At 37.3% G+C, this 22,710-nt stretch overlaps 1 protein-coding gene across 2 annotated transcripts; it reads right to left on the bottom strand.

Annotated features, from left to right (window-relative positions):
* Positions 1–880: 880 nt before the first annotated feature.
* TRA2B (transformer 2 beta homolog) lies at positions 881–21,259 on the bottom strand. Of its 2 annotated transcripts, XM_006058627.4 has the most exons (9): positions 21,071–21,259; positions 9,638–9,771; positions 8,421–8,583; positions 6,915–7,103; positions 4,886–5,001; positions 4,496–4,579; positions 3,231–3,290; positions 2,351–2,424; positions 881–1,890 (listed from the first exon to the last, which is right to left on the bottom strand). In XM_006058627.4, exons 1-9 carry the CDS (start codon positions 21,104–21,106, stop codon positions 1,880–1,882), a joined length of 867 nt encoding a protein of 288 aa, XP_006058689.1. In that variant the 5' UTR covers positions 21,107–21,259; the 3' UTR covers positions 881–1,879. The 2 variants fall into 2 exon arrangements, with proteins under 2 accessions (XP_006058689.1, XP_025142850.1); XM_025287065.3 differs by lacking the exon at positions 9,638–9,771 and having other exon boundaries at positions 21,071–21,214.
* Between the last annotated feature and the right edge of the window lie 1,451 nt (positions 21,260–22,710).

The raw sequence follows: 22,710 nt of genomic DNA, 5'->3' as shown, positions 1-22,710 counted from the left end.
ATAGGAATAAAACTTACATGTTGTAAATAGTTTAAGTCTTAAAGAAATGTGTCTGTACCAAATTCTGTGACTATCTGGCTTCTATGTGCTGTCTTCAAAATTCATATGCTTATATAGTTTTATGGCTTTTACAAAAACACTTTTTGCAAACAAGATGACCACCATGATACACTTTTTTAGTGTACTACTTGCTATCCCAGAACAGGACTCTCACCACTCTTCAGCCCATCTCACCCTGGCACCTAACATTCTATTACCAGTATTTTTCATCTGGTTACCCAGATTAAATGACATCGTGATTAACAGCACAGACTACAGATTGAGACTGGTCAAGTTCAGATCCTGGCATTGGTATTTTAATTGCTGTTTGACCTATGGTAAATTACTACACCATTATGATTGATGCAGCCTCGGCATATTGTGCTTAGTCGCTTCAGCCGTGTCTAGACTCTGCTACCCCATGGACTGTAGTCTTCCAAGCTCCTCCGTACATGGGATTCTCCGGCAAGAATACTGGAGTGGGTTGCCATGCCCTTCAAGTAATAATAAAAGGGTCAGCAGGCTAACAAACTTATTTACCTGCCTAGAATTGACCATGAAAATATCTTAGAAAAAATGTTCATTTCAGGCACCTTCAGGGCAAGTGTGGAGAATATTTTAATATAATACCATCCCCAAGTGGAGATGTTCATTCCAAGACCTGGTTACTTACTTTAAATGTATTTTCCAGGAATACAAAATTTACCTATTTAAAACAATTTTAACAACAGAAAGAATACATTTCAGTCCAAGGAATACTGTATAAGGTACTAAAAACTATAAAAGAACTCTTATGTAGCAAAGTTAAAACAAAATCTCTATAAACTGAGTTTTACCAGCCTTTTTAGTCTTTTCATTTGCGTTTATTTAAACACAGTTCTCAAAACATTTGAGTGAAATTGGGCCTCCTTTGGTAAGCAAAGGACCTGAAAGTAATATTTAAAAAATGAACAGGCAAAGTCTTCAGATCATCCACAACACAGGTGTAGTGTTCCCTTCTTTTTTCTCAAAACTCTGAAGCACCCAGTTTTTCCATATAGTCTTAAAAGCTAGAAGAACAAGAGTACATTTGTGGTGGAATGTATTGTCACTTGCTGATAACTAATTGAAATACCATTATCCCCTTCTAACAGCTTTAAGAAATAGCCTTTTTAAGGCATACATTGTGTAACTCATCTTATTCCCTGCTATATATAATACAGATTACATAAAGGCTGACAAATTCACATTTATATAAGCATTAAGCATTTGCTGTATTGAAAGATCTTTAGTTTTTAACACTAGCAGTATAGAGTTACAGAGCATAATTTTTATCACTTAATTGCAGGTATATTAAGTATGGTATGTTTCATGGACTCGAGGAAAACGGGCATTTTTGTCTTTAATTTACTACTGACAATCTAATCTGAATAGTTCTGCTAAGCATTGATATGTTAGAAAGAAAAGTAAAAACCAAACTTTATTGTTGCTTTTTGCCATTTGGTAGCATTTTACACACAGGCTTCGATCTTCAGAATACCCTGGATTCAGTAGAAAAACCATTTAAATGAAGTTCTGTACAATAGAAACTTCTCAGCAGTCAAAATTTTAGACTGTAAAAAAATACATGCAAAACATACTTTTCTGAAAACACTTAACTTTGAACAAAGCACCGAACTACACAAATGCAGAATGAAAACAGCATTTCAACTCCACCAAAAGTAGTCATCATAAAAGGTGTAAAAGTCACCTAACTTCACTAGGCACTGTTCACTTTTTAAACAGGAGACAATAAAAAATATTGTCCACAAACAATATCCCAACTCTAGGGCAGGTTTCAGAAAGTCTTCAACTTCATGCTTTAATAGCGACCTAGAAGAAAAGGAAATAAATACACTTCAATACTCAAGTGCATACATTTAACGTTGAGAATTTTAAACTTTTCTGTCATCAGGAAATTCCTATGTACCAGATTCTCTTGCAAACACCTTCACATAGTGCAGAACCAATGTTAAACAGAAATAGCTGGGAACTTAGCTAACTCAATCTGAAAGCTAAGGTTTTAAGTCACTCAAAAATGTTTCTAAGCTGTAAAAAAAAATTTTAAGAATTCCTTAAAAATAAAAAGCTACAAATGGTGACAAAATACACATGTACTATTTTAATTAGCAACAAGAGTTAAGATCCAAGGGTTGTTTTCATATATACTTCCTTGAACCCTACAGAAAAACAGAGGAAATACTAATTGAATCAACCCATTATCTGCTGTGGTTTCCATAAGTCATAGCAAGTCACACTATTATAACAAAATTATATCAAAATAAAAACTTACGAGGTGAATATGATCGAGATCTGGAACGTGATCTGTATCCTCCACGACTATAGTAGGGAGAAGGTGACCGTCTTCTGTAAACAAATATCAAGACCATCTAAGACTCCACAGATCACAGATTAAAGTGAATGATCCCTTTATCAGTTTCCAAAACTAAAAGACCCTCAGCTGACCTTCAAAAACACTGCAGTAGTAAGGTCTGTTTTAGTCCTGAGAATGAAGCACATTATCAGGCCCAGTACCAAAAACCCGTAACTATCAATGAGGTTGAATCTGATCATCTGCTAGTTAACATTATATCTAACAAATTTAAACTGGGTTAGAGAAGAAAAAAATCATTACCACTAATTTTAACCACAACCTATGAATGAACACCCCAAATTTCATTCATAGTGATTTAGTTTTGTGTTAAGATAAACTTGAATAATTACTTGCTTATTCTGAAATGCTTATAATAAGCTAATGAAACCATTAGGGATAAATAAGATTAAAATATTATGGATTCTTAGTTTATGCCATCATCTCATATTAAGGTATAAAATGGTACCACTGAGTGGTAACAAGTACAAGCCCAATCTCTATGAACATAAATTAAGCCATGTACATTGTCATTTGACTTCAGTTACAGTATTTTTATAAACTTCTCATTTATAAAATTTTATGAATGCCATTTATAATTTATCAAAATATGAATAACAAATATCTTTATGTGAGCCATTCTACTATTGTACAGATTTAAATCTTTTCCTGGCCAGTGCATACATTGAATGTTGAGAATTTTAAACTTTTCTGTCATCAGGAAATTCCTATGTACCCGATTCTCTTGCAAACACCTTCACATAGTGCAGAAGCAATGTTAAACAGAAACCTTTTCCTGTACCTGTATATCTGATCCCTGTCTTGAGCAGCTCTCCATCCTCCCCCTCCTCCTCCTCCACCTCTGTGAGGGCAGAAAACAAACATTTTAAGTTTTAAAAATGCACAATTCATGCAATAAAATTAAAACAGAAGTGAAAGCTAGTTTTCTTTAAGCAATAGACTTGCTTTTGCCACCCCTTTACAAACTGACATAGAGCTCTCCCTGGTGGTTAAAATGAGTATCATATTAAGTACTCTTAAGACTAATCTTTGCAGCCTCCACAAATCAATCCCCTACATGTCAGTACAGAAATGCCACTTAAGAAAGTTTGTTGGTGCTAAATGTCAGGACTGTCAACTTTCTAAAAATTACAGAATAGTGTACAAAAAAAGACAACAGCTCACTACCACACCAAAATAGGGTATCAAGGATTAACTGTTATGGTCAATATTTACTACACAATTTACATTTTGACAAACAATACAAGATCTAAATTACCTGCTGTTGCTTAAATAGAGAACTTTACTTCATTTTTACTTTCCAAAGTATTCCTAGTATCATAAGCATTTCCCTATCAACCCCTGAAAAATGTCAATATTGTTAATAATAAACCTCTTACCATTGTTATAGCAAACTAATCCTTAAATAATTTCTTTAGATTTTTCCAAGAATCAATTTGCCCTGCCCTTCAACACAATTCCTCAGCTACCAAAAATTGCTTTATAAAGCAATGATATTCAAAATCAGTTCATGAAACTCACTTTAAAAAACAAAAAGGGGGGAGGGAGAGCCTGGAGTATGGTCTATAATTTTATTGTCCCGTTGGTTTACAACTTGGTGCTTTAAAAATACACATACCAAAAACAAAAGTATAACCATAAAATCCAGAGACTTCCCTGGTGGTCTACTGGTTTAATACTCCACTGTAGGGGGCACAAGTTTGGTTCCTAGTTGGGCAATTTAAGATCCACATGCTGTGAGTTGCCCCCCAGAGGAGTGCATGGCAACCTACTCCAGTATTCTTTCCTGGAGAATCCCAAGGACAGAGAAGCCTGGCGGGCTACAGTCCATAGGGTTGCAAAGAGTTGGAAACAACTGAAGCATCTTAGCACTCATGCTTTGAGTTGCAGCCAAAAAAAAATCCAGTTTAATCTCTGGATCTCCAATTTATTAAAGGTAAATACCTTTATCAAAGGTTAAAACGGTGCTGTTTTATGTTGCAACTGAACCAGAAGCGCTGATTTATCTTTCAACAACTTAAAAACTTTGTATTTTGGTTAACATACCTGTACGATCTGCTGTAATAGTCCCGATCATCATAGCCTCGATCATATCCTCTGTCATAGTAATCTCGACGGCGTGAGCTGCCACTGTGAATAAGATTTATACAAACTTGGTTTTACCTACATTAATACTTAACAGTTCCCAGAGTGGGAAAACTGGTCTGATGAGAATCATTTAATTACCCAGGAATGTCAAATATATGGCATTTCTTTATGATAAAAGTAGGATGTGATTAATCTATTACATGTCATCACAATTTATGGTACCAATCAAATGTTTCTACTGAATATATTTATATTGAATTTAAGTTTTAGTCAACTGGAAATGCCAAAAGCCTCCCTGTGCCCTAAAGTGAACTGTCAGTATTTCAACAACCTTGAAAACATACTTACTAGGTAGGTCTCCCCATGTAAATTCCTGGTGTTGGAGTATGTGGTCTTTTCGTTATGGAGAAGTCAACTCTGATCCTACGTCCATCAAGCTCCATTCCATTGGCACGCTCTTTTGCCTTCAAAAGATATGAGTTGTTATATACATCATGAACAAAGCCCCAAATTAACTATTATCTATATATAAAACCCAACTAGATGTTTCAGTTAGGCCAGAGCATTATATGTGACAGTTTATTAATAAGTTTTTCTGCCTATCAAATCTTCACTTACAAAAGCTAGCCTAGAAAAGTTCATAAAAAAAAAAAAAAAAAGCCACCCGTGAGCACCAACTTAAGCCATGAACTATTTGAAATTACTGTACCAACTATAGATTTGACAGTACCTGTAAGTCTATAAAATAGTACACAGTTGGCAAACTATGACCCACGAGCTAAGAATTTAAACAGGTGTGGGTGTCAAAGTAGTATTTCATCAGAAATGAAATTCAAAATTAAGTGACCATGTTTTACTGAAACAAAGCCCCACTCATTAATTTGCATTTTATATGGCTTTTACATTACAATGGCAGGGTTGAAAAGCTGAAATTGAGCTCTTATGGCTCCCAAAGCCCAAAATAGTTCCTGTCTAATCCTTTACACAAATTTGAGGACCCCTGCTATGGAAGCAAAGAGCTGGGATGAAAGCTTGAATTACATATAGTTTCAAACATTAAAATGAAAATATACTGTACCGAGAAAAAAAAAACCCCATCCCAAAGACATAGCAGTTTATTCACAATTTAAACAAACATCTCTCTATCGAAATAGAATTTAGATTTCTAATTCCAATTATGCTATTTTCTAGTTTGATTGTTTTAAGCCTCAAGGCAGTTTCCGGCATTACTGATTTAGATACAAAATATACTATCTTTCAGAAAGGGAACTGTGGTTCTGTAGGACACACACACACACAACGTAGAAAAGCAAAGAAGCCGATCCCATAAGTAACCTTGGACAAATGTTATTAACATTTTTCACATCAATTATTACCAAAATGAAGTTGAATGACATCTTAAAGCATTCCTTAAATCTCTTAAATTATAACCACTTGCATTCAGCTTTTAATTCTTCCTTTAGTAGATGGGCTTACTCTATTCATTTAATTTTATTTAGAGCTCAAAATTATTAATCTCAGTAAATGACCTACCTCATTATTTGTCAATAATGACAAACCTCAGACAGCTTGTCATTAAGTTTCTCAAGATTCTCCCCTCCTTATTACTGTCCTTGGAGATGACTTTAGCAATCACCCCCGTGTATCTGAAGTTCAAATTTCTTAAACGGGCCAGGAGTCACACATTGAATTTTTACTTTAGTCTCTGTAAAAAAAATTTCAGGGAGGTCCCTGGAGGTCCAATGTTTAGGACTTGGTGCTTTCACTGCCGTGGCCCAGGTTCAATCCCTGGTTGGGAAACAAGATCCCATAAGCCTCAAGGCCAAAAAAAAGTTACTTCCTATGTTTTACCTCAACATCCAAAACATAAAATCACTTGCCAGTACACAGTACCAGTTCCTTTATCCTGAGTCATAGCTTTATCACTTCTTAATGTTTCTTTTCATTTTACAAAGTAATCTGATGTAAACACTCATTAAATATTCCAAACTGGACTATTAATATTCTTCTATTTTAGAAATATCTGTATCTAGGCACACATCTGGAAACAGTTGACTATGTTTGAATTTACTTCAAATAAAATGGTGGAAGAGACTGAGTTGGAATTTAGAACCAAACTGTCACTTTGCTGTTATGCTACAAATCTTTGAAATTTCCACATTAAAAGATATGCTACTCACTTCAATATTCTGGCCTGGAGAATTCCATGGACTGCATAGTCCATGGGACTGCAAAGAGTCTGACACGACTGATGGACTTACTAAAGCAAAAGTCATCCAAGGAAGAATAGTTAAAGACTCTGAGAGTGTGTGTAAAAGTGAAAGCGTGTGTATATACCTTTTTTTTTTTACACAAAGGTACAAGACTTTTTACTTACTTCCTTGGCATCATCTACATTTTCAAAGTATACAAAGGCAAATCCTCTTGAACGTCTAGATTGCTGGTCATATACAATAGATACATCAGCAATTGGGCCATATTTAGAAAACACTTCTCTTAGATCTCTTTCTGTAGTGTACAAGCTCAATCCAAATACTCCAAGACAACAGTTGGGATCAGGATTTGCCTAGAAATAGAAAAACAGATTTCAAAAAAACTTTTAAAAAGCATCACATATCAACTCCCCCCCTCAAACTGTCACTAATATGAAAAGATAACAATGAAATAAAACAGCATTTTAAAAGTAATGTTACATCAGCATCACAAGCATGTATGCAGAGAACTAATGTCTCTATAAGCTGGGGCAAGAGGAGAGGTAAAACTTCATAATGGTGAATTAACATATACCATTCACACAATAGGAGGCTCTAAACTGCCAAAGAGGTACAGAAGTACATTCAGCTTGATTTCTATAGAAAAATCATAAGTGTTCAAATATACGTACAAGTGAAACTACAGATGTGTACCAAACTTTTTTAAAACAGATATTAAGCAGCGTCAACTATTATAATAAATAATGTTTATATTATTTATTATATTATTTATAAAAAATAATAATAAATGTTGCTGACATCCCAGTTGCCATGAGTTTGCTTAAAGGTTTCACTACTTCGCACATACATTTTATAGTTAAATTCCACCCCACTTTCAAAAACATACACTCCCTATAGGTCTACTTGTATATTATTCAATAAAAACCACAAAAGGAACACACTAAATGCCATCTCATTTGTAACTTCTCATGGAAGACATGGAGAAGGCAATGGCACTCCACTCCAGTACTCTTGCCTGGAAAATCCCATGGACGGAGGAGCCTGGTAGGCTGCAGTCCATGAGGTCGCTAAGAGTCGGACACGACTGAGCGACTTCACTTTCATGCTTTGGAAAAGGAAATGGCAACCCACTCCAGTATTCTTGCCTGGAGAAGCCCAGGGAGCCTGGTGGGCTGCCATCTATGGGGTCCCACAGAGTCGGACACGACTGAAGTGACTTAGCAGCAGCATGGAAGACAAGCAAAGCTTTAAAACTGGAAAGAAACTTGCTTAAAACTAAATGGGAAAATCGTAGCATATTTTAAAGCATATTAAACCCAGAAAACTCAAACAATAGTATGGAACATAGATATATGATCTAACTATATTAACCGTATTGCACAGAGAATTTTTTATTTGATGTGCTGTTAGTGTGACAGTATCTTAAATTTTTGTGATCAACAGCTCAAATGTAGACCATATATGAGGGAGAATCTTTTAAAAAGAAAAAAATCTCCAAACACTGAAAAGGCTCTAGAGAGGAATCATGCTAAAGCTCCAGCATCAAAAGTTATCAGTTTTAAATTATTACAGAACAAAACACCAAAAACAGAGGGGAATATACTATACATTAATTATAAAGTGGCTTCATACAGTGTCCACTGCTTCAGAAACAACTGTTTTCACCTTACCCGATTCCCAACATGACGCCGGCGGGTAGACATGGGAGAATGACTGTGGCTATGCCGTCTTCGATAATCTCTGCTGTAAGATCTGCTACGAGATCTTCTATGGGACCGGGACCGAGATCGTGACCTTGTATAATGCCTCCGAGAACTTCTTCTGGATCTAGACCTGAAAGACAAAGGCTTCAAGGTTATGACTGAATAGCTGACGGCAGGATATGGCTTTTAATTCTTTAAAAACGTTATTCTAAAGTTAAGCTTCAAAAGGTAAAACACACAATCCAGGTATGTAGTGGGATCAATACTTTTCTTTTGTATATTGTCATTTCTGTGCTAGGAAGAGTTCCAAAACCATCACTAACTAAAGGTCCCTTCCATCGTATCTTAAATAATTCAAAGATTAAACAACACAGTATCTATTAAAAATCATAAAACATGCAACATTTCATACTAGCCTGATTTGTGTCCACCTTTACCCTTCACAATACCATCCTTCATTTTTAAGCTTCTTGCATTATGCCCATTATTGACTTATGATAACATCACCATTACAAGCAGTATTCTCCAGCAGTTTTAAAATCAACCAGTTGCTCTTAACTACAGTGATCATATGAACTGTCATCTAACCCAGGAAGAATACAGTGTGAGAGAGAAAAGGGGCACTGTTAATAATGCCTGACAGCAGGCATCAAGCTGGGGCTGACCTGGGCAAACCAGGATATATAGCCTACACTTGAACATTAAAAAAAAAAAAAAAAAAAGTGCTGTGTTAAGGTTTTTTGTTTTATAGTACACTTGTCATACTAGACTACACCTATTTATCAAGAATTGCAGTTTCTAAAAGCCAATGCTCTATAGTCTTTTTTTGCCATACTACTAAGCAGTTCACATAAACTCAGTGAATCCTCACAGCAATTCTGAAGAACTGGTACTATTGCTAATTCATCTTTTATAGATAAGGAAGTTAAGATTGAAAAGGTTAAGTAATCTGCCCAAGCCAGAAAAAAACAGAGAGGTAAGATATGAACCCTAACACCAAAAGCCCAGGCTCTTAGCCACTTAAGTCTTTTGTCTCCCAGAACATAACAATTAAGTTCATTTCTAGTACCAATATTAAATAAGCCAACAAATGATCTAACCCTCTCTATCTTCCTAGTTTACAAAAGCACACACCAGTTTGAAAGCTAAGAGTAACAAGAAAATCCCAAGACAGTCTTTCTTACCTAGATTCAGATCTGGACCTGGACTTTGATCTGGAACGCCTGGAATCTTCCTTGGAGCGAGACCTTGCAGGGGTATGCCTTGCAGATTTCCCAGATCCATGAGCACTTCCACTTCTGGAAGCAGAACGGGATTCCTACACGTAGATGTCAAAAGTTTAATTTGTATACTTTCTGGGCAACTTTAAAAACAAATAAGCTGTGGTGAGATAAATGGTGAGGGAAAGCAATCCCCTTCCAAGATAAGAAAACATAGGTAAGGGCAGGAACTGAATATACCTGGTATAATAGTTACGTTGCTCCAATTGACATAAGCCAATTAACTTGAACTTCCACCTTTCTTGGGGAGCAGGGATAAGAGTTAACTGACCCCACTCTCTTCAGAAATGGGTGCCAAAGCCAAGCAGTTAAGGGAACTGCCCAAGGATTGTTTTGGGAATGTTACTCCGTAAAGACTAGGGTGAGAAAGAACCTTATTAACTATGACACCTATACCTCATACCTATTATTTCAGTCAAACTGCCATCAATTAAAAAAAAAAAAAAAACCTATGAAATTTATAAAATTTACTTTATTTTCAACTTTTATTTATTGCTGAGTGGAGAAAAAAAGACAAGGACAGTACTGTTTCAAGTCACAGAGGAAGAACAGAAACCTAGAGAGCAAGGACCAGCTTGAAGGAGACTAGATCTGTAGACCCTGTCCATCCAACTATGTAGGAAGCCCTTACGGATCTCAAAGCAACCAGATGAAGCTCCAGTCGAAAGGCAGTGAATGAACTGCAGAGGTAAGAATTAAGAGGGTACCAGAGATTTTCCTCAGCTAAGTGTAGATGAGCCAGGGCCAATTGATGGGAAACTGGGAATAAGTAGTTAGAAAAGTTACATACAGAAAGGACATATTAAAACTGCAACAGTTTAGATCACAGGCTCCTAATCTACTTTCAGGAAGGAAGTTCAGGAACTGTATGTAAAAAACAAAATCTAGATACATACTTTATACCTAACCTTTCCCCTATCGTAGCTGTGACTAGCTGGTAGGTAGGTTGTACAAAAACAAAATCTCTAAAAGGAATTAGCAAAGAAATGGCTAAACAGGATAACTAGTTTGGTGAACCAAAGACATATAATTAGAGAAAAAAGCTAAAGGAACGTTCTGCCAAGGCACCAAAATAGAAATAGTGGAAAAGATAACAATTAACTCAGTCTGACAGCTAACCAAGGTATTATCAAACAAGACAACATTTCAGGTTATCCACCTTCATCAAACTTAAAGGCATTAATTAATCTCATGAATCTTCCTGCCCAACACAGAATTAAAATGGCTTGACTCAAAAGGAATCAACATTACAGGTAAGTTGCTGTAGGGGTAACAATCAATGTTGAAGTGGCATAAAACTTTATCACGAGACCTCCCTGTGTGGCAGACTTTCAGAATAAAACACTCCAGCCATTCTTAAAAGGATAAAGGAAGAAAATTCATCTAAATCACAGCCCCAAACATTTTGGAATATGTTCTGTGACTTAAGAGAACAGTGGAGAAAATTAGGAAGATCTTTCCTATGATGCTTAAGGACAACTTACATGCAACACAGAAGAAACAAGGCTTCAAGTTTAGAACAAGAGTAACTCAGTGGGCAAAATGAATTCTGGTCTCTATATCCCCAAATGACTCTACATTTCAAAGTCACACAAAACGGTGTGAAGTGGCATGAAACATGGCTACTCTCCCTTCCTGCCATGAGTTAATAAAGAGTGAAAGTAAAAGATGACACCCCTAATTATTAGTGAAAATAGCTACTTTTATCATCGAGGAATGTTTAAAAGAGGCACTATGGCTTTGAGGACCCAACTAACAATCCTTTGACTTTCTCTGGCAAATATTCTGGACATTTAAAAGCACAATTCTCCTCTCCTGGGATAAAGAGGTTCTCAAATTGGGGATGCAGTTTCTGCAATCATTCAACAGGCAAAAGCTAATCTAGAAGATAAGGTAGAAAGAGGGACTCTAACACCTTTGTTTATTGCAATGCTACAAAGATGACTTCATGGAAAGATTATGACCTTTAGTGGGAACTAAAGAAAGCAATCTGCTCTAGCAGGGAGACAATATGGGTGCCTCACAATAAGAGTTAAAAGATTACCGATAAAATAACTATAGTTAACAGAAATCAGTTCGTCTGAAAAAGAGAGTAGAAAGTCAAGATCCTCTTTTAAGCCTCTTGCTTCAGTAAAACAGAAAAGCCTTATTCTAAGCTGAGGTGCTTTACCAATCTGTTCAAGAAGGAAAACAAAGTCCTTATAGCCTCAGAATAAACTTTAATGAGGTTTCTAGCAGATCAAGGGTCAAAAATAACAGTATTTGTGAAATTATAAGACTTCTCACTCAACCTCTAAAACTAATTGGCTATATGCAGATGTATTTTATGAACAATCATTTCTCAGACCAGGAATAGGAGAAACCACTGGAACACTAAGTCTTCTTCTGTACTGACACTTGTTAGGCTAACACAGAAACACTGTCTCTACCTCCTACCTTTCATATCAGAGGTAGTCTTTAAGTTAAATAAACCCTTTTGCAATTATGTTGGCTATTAACAGGTTTGGAAATATATGCAAGGTTATTTAGCTTGTCTAGAAGGCCAAATCTAAAAGCATAAAGTTAGCTTTAAACCTTGGTCCATGGTTAAATTCGTAAAATCAGCTAGAAAAGCCCCTAAACACAAAAAATTCAAAGACCACTTTCAGGGCTCACAAAACTCTTCAGTGCTAACACATTAAAACCCTAACAATACCTCAAGGAAAAGGATCACAAACGTAAAGTTAGCATGAACAACACAACCAAAAATTCCCTGAAAACCACACAGGGCATCAAGTTCTTACAAACTGAATCTTAGTCATGTACTAATCAATAGCGAACACATCAGGGAGAAACAAACTCAGCCTTCCAACAAAATACCAGCCAGTATCTCCCTATTCTGAGAATGACAGAATCTTAAAAAAACTTTTTGAAAGAGATGAAAGAAGTAGGAATAACCATCCAATTTCTAGGTTTCTCACATATTTTAAAAACTAGATGCAATAGAGTAGACCTTCAACAAAGGCTCTTACAGATATGTAGTAAACCTACCGAGCATTTAAATATAGATCCCCAACCAGAGCTTATTTTAGTAGGTCTGGAGTTGGGCATCTGCATTTCTTAAAAAACACCATACATATTTGTGATGCTTATTTAAGTCTCACTGACTTAATTTCAAGTTTTATGCTTCTTACTTATCTGGTTTTTTCAACAGTCATTTTCCTGAAACCTTGTTTTCTGTCACCTTCTCTGCCCCCACCTCCCCACCCTGTCATTTATTAGCCGTCCTGAGGGCATGTACCTTACGCTTGCCCCAGGACAAGAAGTCTGTTTCCCCCTACTACCCAGGCAGGAGGTGGAGAGAGGCATTCTCGGACTCCAAGATGCTTTGGCCAAAGGGGGGCAAAAACCTGAATGGATGAGATGGTCCACTAGCATCAGTGTTTACTTTTACTTTACACCTTTCCAAACAAACTCCAAACTGCTTCTTCCCATTACATGACTAACAAATACTTTCTCTTTCAGACCCCAAGGACTTTTCAGGTCTCCTGATAAAAGAATCAATGAGCTTGAATAAAAATTTAACATCCCTTCACATCAGTTGCCTCAGCCTAATCTGTAAGTAATTCAGAATGCAAAACTAACACTACCAATTTAATGTTATTAGTTTATACGTGGCAAGTTCTACAAATTATCAGGGCAAATGATGGAAACTATAAATGGGTGTAATCATCTGCTTGCAAGATACAGAATTGAAAAAGCACAAATTTGACACAAGTAGGCCCTGAAGTATCAGAAAATGAATCCCTCTAAGTCATTTAAGACACTGCCCCAAGAGTTGTGAGGTTCAAAAACTCTCAAAGTTTAGGCTATCTTAATTTCAGGGAGAAGTGATAGCCTTAGTTTTCCCAATAGAGTAGAAGCTATCTGTTGGTTGCCTACTACTGTTATTTTGACACATGAACTTTCCCCATCCAACTGAAAGTAACAACACTGCACCAATCATTTGACTCTTCTGTTCAGTTAAAACAAGCATACAGAAAGGGAAATGACAGAACTTTTAGGTCTATTTTTCCAGCAAGTGGTAGGAGTAGAGAACCAGAAACAAAGCTACTTTATGATCTGTTATCTCTCACATCATTTTAACAGTTAAGTTGTTAATAGCAGAAAATAAGAAAAGGGAATAAGGCACTTACTGTTACTGCCACTGTGGAGTTAGGTATCCTGTTCACTTATATGACCTATCTCATGCTAAGGGAAGCCCCTACAACTTTTTAGCAGTAACCCCAGTCATTCAGCTGGAATAAGCATTAAACAAAAAGAATTAAGAATCATCTTGTGAATTTAGCACACATGCATCTTAAAGTTAGGGCCTAAATGGTCATAGTTTTCCACTATTGCCATCTAAAAAGAAATTAATTTTTTCATAAATGACAAAAGGAAGGATCCTGTCCAATGGATTTTGGGGGTTCGGTTCTATAACCATCCTGGTAACATTCTTTAGGAAAACTTTGACAAACTTACAACATTCTACTTATACTGATCTGTACTGAAGGATAGGGGTCAGTACATTGAGTCCAGAGAGGGTGGCCTAGACCACCTACTTCAATTCTGGAAGTACTCACGCCCCAGGACCAGCAATGTCAGAGATGAAAAATCCAGGAGACAACATGAAGCCGGCTGTTACCCAAATCCAAATCGGAGAGCTCATTCCTGCCTCCTATTTGACTACAAAGGGTTGTTTTTTTAAAAGTTGCATTTCAATCAGTTGACTAAGAAGTTAAAATTAGAATTACCTAATTTAAACGTTTCCCCTGGAAGGCACTTCTTTACCCTGTATATATTTCTTCTATTAAACAAATAATGCATGCATGTTTAGCAAAATATACAGGGACACATAAACAGACTAGTAATTACTTAGCGTAGTGCTTTCTGATTCCAGATTACTTCTTATCTTAACTTCATTTTTATTTCTTTTCTTCATTCTTCCGTTTCAAATTCTGACTTCTTTCATCTTCCCCACTTCACACAAATTGCTCAATATTCTACAAGTGGGACTTCTGGTCTGATAATTAGCATGCATTCTTTCTTTTATTTTTTCAAATTTCAGCTTCACTTATTCCTGAGCTTCAAATACTCATTTATAAAACTTGTCAAATGACGACTTCCGCATTTTCCTTCTTCAACATTAACCTTAATAGAAAAAGAACAGGATGAAGAATATTTTAAAACTCCAGGATAAAAGCCAGTGCCAAAACTGAAACTAGAAAAAAAATCCCTTTTGCTTTGGATTTTTTAGAAAAACTAAAATATGCAGCTCAAAAATCTGAAACTAGTTTCCTGCTGGTTCTAAAATATAGTCAATCTCATTTGTCTACTCCATGTAGATTTATCACGCTTAAGCTGAAATGTGAAGTGCGCAACTGAACATTTACTGTTCATCTAACATTAAGAACTACAATTACATTTCACACTTCTTACTTATTGTATTCATCAATAGAAAGTATGTTAAGTGTCAAAAGCACATCTCTAGTCAAAAAATGACACATTAATACAAAAGTGCAAGAAAGGAAAAGCACGGACAATTCATTTGCACAATGATGACAAGGCTCAGGGTTGAAGAGGTCTACAAATTGTGACTAACGTCAAGATATGTATTTAATGTCACACTTTTTAACTGAAAAAGTAGCCTGTAAAAAAACAGTGTCAGGGAATTTGAAAATTTGGACTAATGTTTAACCCACCTCTAGAAAGCTGCCCTAGTGAGATTTTATAATATGAATGGCCCAACTTACTAACTTAAGCATAAAAAGACCAAATCAAGTCAACCAACTACTGTATGCAAGGAGCTGTGATGGAAGCAGAGCAAACTTGAACCCAACTGCGGTGTTTTCAAAGAATTTTTGGTAAATCCATCCCCCCAATGATTATTAAAATCTTCTGCAGTCCAAAGGAGCAACCCTACTTTTAAAGGTGGCAATGTTGTGGATAAAACTGCAGCTCACCTGAAATTATTAAAAAGACTCAGTATCACTTAAAAGATCAATAAGTTGGAAGTGTCTATTGAACATCCTAAACAAAATACTGCTCTACTAAAACATCCTCGTTTTCTTGTACTTCTGACTTTATGATCCTTCACTGTCAATTTCCTCTCCTAGTTTTTTCCTGAAAATAAAACTTGCCTTAGGAAAAGAAAAAAAAAAAAAAAGAGAGAAATCCTTTATACCTATCTGATCACAAAGACAACCATGCATGGCTATGATGGAAGTGTTAGGATGTCTCTTCTAAGAGAGTAAGCATAATCTTCAGTCTAGTTTTTCAAAGTCAATTATTGCTTATTTAATCCAGGGGGAAAAAAAATTTTAAGCTTTTTACTTAAGGGAGTCACAGTAATTGTTTTCTCTTAATATCCATCACTAAAATGTAATGGGAAATGCTTACTGGCAGCACAACTGTAATCGTGGAATCAGAATGCCCAAGCAGGTTTCCTTTAAGGCCTCCTAAACTTTAAATATATATACAGGGCTTAGGTTCAGAAAATGCTCAATAGAGGCCAAAGCTCTAGATATGACAATTTTTCAATATGAATGCCTTCCTGCTGATATTTCACTACCCCTTCCCAATCTTCTTTATATTTGAAGAACAAAATAAGCTGCTAGATAATATAAGCATTACATTTCTTCAAACTCAGCTAAGTTGCGGTGGCCACTCAATAAAACCAGAAGACCAACTACTGGGCTAATGTTAAACACATATTAAGAGGTCCTACTTAAAAATAAGCGGAAATTTGTCTCACCACCAACACAATTTTTGTTAAAATCATTCTAGTGGTTATAACTGGAATTTATGCAATATTAATAAGTGCAAACTCATTAGGTTGACTAGACAGTATTTTAATAACTGGGACGGGCTAAGAAAAACTCACTGATTATGCTATAAAAATCAATGCTCATATCAACATTAAGGACTATTTTCTTTCTGCAGCTAAACTTTCCAGAAGTTTGGATAGAAAAATCCTCAAAGACTGAGAATATGTTCTGAAAATATTATCATGACAAGCCTAAATCAGCTCTAATCCCATGCTTTTAAAAGATCCTTTGCAAAAACAGTAGGCTCTGAATTTACATTCATAAACATTTAGTACTTTTCAGCAGAAATGCCAAGTATGTTTTATTACTACTTTTAAAAAAGTCTATTATCTCAGCACAAAAATCATTGCCAAAAAAAAAAAAGAAGTCCTCATCCATGCTGTCATATTTAGCAATTGCATTGATAAAAATCAGAATGTAACCTCCAAAACCCAATTCAAAGCAAAGATTTTTGAGAATTTGAAGACTAATTTTCTGTAAAGAAGAATTCCTCCCCCGCTTAAAAACAAAACTACATGACAATACCTAATTCTGTTCTGTGTGACCCACACCCCTCAAAAAAGCAAAACACTTAAAATTACCCAACTTCAACCACCACCTCATCACTGTCTTTTATGAGGAAATAAAGCAATTATGTGTTAAAAAAAAAAAAAAAAAAGATAAATATAACACACATGCTAAGGCTCAAAAGATATACAAAGCTTTAGCCCTGTCCTCTTGGGTGAAATGTAAAAAAATGTAAAAAAAAAAAAAAAAAAAAAAACCTATGAAAGTACTAATATTTATCATTTAGGTTTGGGATTTATTGGAGATAAAAAATGGAAAAGGCTGTACAAAGCGAATTCCATTTAACATTATCTCTCATCATCTGATTTCCTGTTCAATCTCTACAAAACCAGTACTTACCTTGCAACCACTTGTATTTTCAGTTTGAAGGTGCCACCTTCTAATTCTGGACCATATCCACAATATTAAATCATTCTTAATTAAAACCACCAAAAATATTCTTCAACTTGGTTTCAAGAGACTTGTTGCCTTACCAGACTCAAACTGAAACAAAACTATTTCCTCCCCTCCAACATTAATTCTCTATTTAAGGAACTTGGTGCAATGGCTACAACCCTTTGGGAAGAAAAAGGCTGAGATGTTTCAGTTTTGAAAATTACTAAAAATTCAAAAAGATAACCCAAGATTAAGCAGAAGAGGAGAAACTGCAGAGTATGAAAGGCAGTTTGATGGGATGGTATACAAATGCCATTCATCTCTACAAAGAAGACTAAAGGTAATATACCTACATTGTAAACCCATTACTTTTGCAAAAATGAGCAATACTCTACAAGAGTATGTATCATAATCTTGACAGCAAGACAAATTTAAAAGACTTGGTCTTTTAAGTATTTACAATACTTAAAATTTTTTACAATTCCAATATTTTACAATTTTTTTTTTTACAATTTACAATATTTACAATACTGCTTCCTCACTTAATTACTGGTTTCTGCAGGTGAAGACCCAATTGTAGAAAAAAAAAGAAGTTACAGTTATCAGGGTAGAGCAACAAACCAGTGCCAAGGCCAAACTTCACCACACCCTAAACTGTGAACACAATTAGGCCATAGGATTTATCACTTCCTTCCCCATTACCATACATCTCTACACTTGGCTACAGATCCTATCATGTTCTTATTCTCCCAAATCTTGACAACAGGTCTAAAACCACCTCTTCCTTCCAAAGGTGCTAGCCAACTTCTCTGCAAAAAAACATGAGAAATTTTAGGGAATTACTGGAAAAAACTTGAATTCGAATGAGTAATCTTACTTTAACGTGGGTTTGGCCAGATCAGGGAAGTCAGCTCTAACCAGAAACATTTTAAGTCTAACCAAGACATGAAAAATCCCGATACCGATAAAAGATATAGCAGTAACCGAAAGTGTTCAACAAACCACAAAAATTCAGGAATGCACCCTAGCTGCACGTTTAAAACAGAGGAACACACACACAAAAAAATCACATCTCTAAGTGTCAATATTCACCCAATAAGTAAACACGCTATAAACAACGGAACTGAAGCTGATTTATTGCTCTCACCTCCTCTACTCCGGTCTGGTTATGACTAAAAGAGAGGAGAAAAAAAAAAACATTTCTAAAGTGGCGGCAGGGCCACGAGAAGGTGGGGGTGATGAGTGACCTCAGCTGATAAGATTTTAATATTACATTATCACTAGATGATTAGATTAGTAGGTGTTAGTGATTTACACTAATGATTTGTAAGGTCTGAAAACTTAAGTGTTATGTTAGTCACTCAATCATGTCCGACTCTCTGCAACGCCATGGATCGTAGCCTGCCAGACTCCTCTGTCCATGGTCGGTTGCCATTCCCTTCTTTAGGGGATCTTTCCACCCCAGGGATTGAACCGGGTCTCCCGCATGGCAGACAGCTTAAGAGTGGAATGAAAGTAATTTTTCAGGCTCTTGATAAGCTATTCATAGCATCCAAGTACAAGATCACTACCCTGCACACAACAGTTTTCCCGCTATTTTCAGGCACTTCCAAAACAAGTTTTCAGCCAATCAGCCCTGACTAGTCTACCTAATGCTTTTTGTGGCACTATATTTAAACTACTTCATTGAGCTTTATGGTTTTGCCAAGCATTCTTTGGGAGTCCCAAAGTGTTCCCAAAGTGTTTGTTTTAGGTCTAGTCTAACCACTTCAGGTTCCAATAAACCAACTAGAAAGCAATCTACAGACAAAACAAAGGCCAAAGAAAACAATGTGGAAGTACTCCACATCGTCGAAGTTCAGAGATCTCTTCCAAGTCAAGGCGCTTAAGACAGAACATCAACCTGTAACATGTACCTTTATTATTTTCTCTTCCTCCTTAAGAGTTTGTTGAATAACCCTATGTAACAAGATTGTGAGGTAACTAGGATGTATATTCTACTAACAGAAAAAAAATACCAAATTCAAAAGCTTGGTTAGTGGGACGATAATGTCTCTTGAGCTGTCTCAAACCAGGACCCAATCCCTGCAATTGTTTCCTCTCACGAACTTCCACAAGTAACTTACTCAGGTTTATCTAACTGAGAGCTCCTCCACTAAAACCAGCCATTTTTTATTCTCAAAATGTACCCAATAATTGTTTTAATAGCTGAAGACTGAAATTATCACTTGCCTTCAGTCCAAACACCGACGCCTAGTTTCCAGTTATTTTCAACTGGCGGAAACCATAACCCACAGTTTTTAACAACTTGGGAGCTTGATCCAAGCTTTCTCACCAAAGAGCTTAAAACGATAATCATACACATACTGCTGACTGGAAATTAATCGTCTTTAGAATAAAAAAGCCAGTATTCATCTGCATAGGTAAAGGCGAGGACTGGTTCAAACCAAATTAATCAGATTTGGCCCCAAAGTTACACAATAAATTAAGATTCCAAGAGCTAAGATCTTTCCTTTCAAAAACGCCCTAATGAAATCACCTAGAATTTTTTTCGTAAGTTTGCAAAAATATTCGAATAGACTGACATTTCTGCGTCTTAGTACTCACGGACCCGCGACCAAGCTTTATATTATGCTTTTTCTAAGCCCGGGAACTTTACTTCTGCGGTTTATCCAGTCCTCACCAAACTCCACATTTTGGGGTGGAAACTTTAAAAAGCGCACAAACACAATTCGTGGTTCATAAAATAGGTATGGCTCAAAACAAAGGAAACAACGGCGCCAAAAATTGTTGCCCGCCAATTTCTCCTTCACCATCCCGTGGGAAAAAGACCTACTCGATCTGCAAGAAAACCTCAGCGACCTCGTGATCTACTTGGTTACCGGTAACTATTTGCGGTTTAACAGCCCTTTTGGCATCCAAGAAAAGCACGCCATTTAGGCCGAACACAAAGCTCGCGCGCAATCCCCTCTAACGGGCCCAGAACTTAAGTATACGTCAGACTAGTTTGCCATCTTTAAAGAAGCCAAGAACACCTTAGATTCACATCTTTTCGGGGTCCAAAATGATCCTGTCTTAACCTAAATGCTGAGCATAAACCCTGAAGAACATCGCTCTTTGCGCCCCCTGTTCGCCGCCCGCGGCCTGGAAACTGTCGCGCGGCGCCTCCGCCATTTTGTGCCTCTGGCAGCGCGCCCAGCCCGCCAGCCCAAGATGGCTGCGGCGAGGCTTCGCAGGAGAGCAACGGCGAAACCAGATACCGCTCCCCTCCCCCACCACCGAGGGGACGCAGCGGCCATTTTTAATCTTTCCCTCCCGATAACGGAAAAAACCGCCGTTTCGAGTACCGGGCAACCTAAACCCGTCGGCGGCCTCCTTCTTGAATAAGGACAATACTACCAGGGCTTCTTAACCTGACTCGCATCCCTCCCGGTCTCAGACTTCGGAGCCAAAATCGCCCCAGTCTCCCGGCCCGAGGCCGATGGGCCTGGAAAGAGATGTAAGAAGCTGGGACCACACAGCCGCCCCCTGCACCACCGATACCTACCCGCTCTCCGTAGTTCTGCTCGCCGCTGTCGCTCATGACTTCCACTGCTGTCGCCGCTCGATGTGCTTCAATCAAAGTTGCCAACCTCTCGCGCCTTCAGTGTAGAGGCTCCGCCGCAGGCTCGCACCACACGCTGTGTTCCCGAGCCGCTGAGAGCCGAAACGCTCCGCGCCGCCTCCGCTTGGGCTCTAAGGGTCCCGGACGTGACGCGGCGCTCTTTAACCCGGCCCCACCCCCTCCCAGAGGGCGCGCTTTCTTGGCTCCGCCCCTCGGCGTTAGGCCTTCGCTTTCCAGCTGTGGCGCGTCCCGAGCCGGATGTGACGTAAGCCCCACGCGTCGCGCCGCGCTAAACCCATCTCCAGTTTCTTTGAGGCGGGAAAGTGAGCACAGTGGATCGCTTCTGTGGTGGGCGCCGCGGGGGTTAGTGATGTCACCCTCCACGCCTGACTCCCTTCTGTAAACTGTCGTGGAAGGTGGGGAATGGAGAGAAGAGATACCCACCTTTTCTCCCATCCTTCTTGCTTCCGCTTTATTCATTCTTTGTGTCTTTATTTGGTTGCAGAGGGCAGATATGGGTATACAGGGTTCTGTGCATAACTTTGGTTTTTTGTAGCTTCAGTTGTGGATCATTCCTACCTGAAATCCATTCATGTGAGCATCTGTCAAATAGCAAATCACGTTACCAGATCCTGATGCACTGAAATAAGCACGATCCGTAACCCAAGGAAGTTAGTGGTCTAGTAAGGGAGAACTGTTAAACATACATTTAAAAACTGATTTGGTTAGACGTACAACTGTAGTGGTGTCTCGGAGTAAACATTAATTATGCCATCACCCAACAGCATGATAAAGAGCTCAAACTTGGAAGTTCAGACATCTCTCTGTGCCTGCTGTTTCCCTTAAAAAATATGTGTCTGTGTGTGTGTGTGTGTGTGTGTGTGTGTGGTACCCGGCTGGTGAGGTACTCTGATACATATAAAGGGTCATATGATTTTTTAAAACAGTTTTCTTGAGATATAATTCACATACCATGCAATACTCTTATTTAAAATGTACAATTCAAGTCGTTTTTGTATTTGCAGAGTTGTGCAACCTTCGCAGTTTTAGGACCAATTCATCACTCCCCCAAAAGAAACCTGTCATTAATAGTTATGTTTTCTCTTCTCTCCAGCTTCCCCCCACCAATTCTCCTAGTTCTAAGGAATCTAAAATCTACTTTATCTGTAGTTTTTCATATTCTGAATATTTCCTATAAATGGAATCACATATGTAATACGGAGTCTTTTGTGACTGGCTTCTTTAACAAAGTTTTCAAGGTTCATCCATGCTGTAGCATGCATCAGTTATTTCATTCCTTTTTATTGCTGAATAATATTCCATTGTATAAATGTATCACATTTTAATCATCCATTCATCAGTTGGTAGACTTTTGGGTGATTTTCACCTTTTAGCTATTATGAATAATGCTAATATGAACATTCTGATACAAGTTTTTGTGTGAACATGTTTTCAGTTCTTTGGGGAATATACCTAGAAATGTAATTGCTGGGTCATGAAGGTAATGCTGTTTAACTTTTTAAGGAACTGCCATTTAGTTACAGATACCCTAGTGGACGTGAAGTGGTATGCTATTGTGGTTT

This window comes from Bubalus bubalis, chromosome 1 (assembly GCF_019923935.1).
Source record: "Bubalus bubalis isolate 160015118507 breed Murrah chromosome 1, NDDB_SH_1, whole genome shotgun sequence".
Lineage (NCBI taxonomy): Eukaryota > Metazoa > Chordata > Mammalia > Artiodactyla > Bovidae > Bubalus > Bubalus bubalis.
Note: the sequence above shows the minus strand (reverse complement) of the source record. Positions and strands in the feature narration are given on the sequence as shown.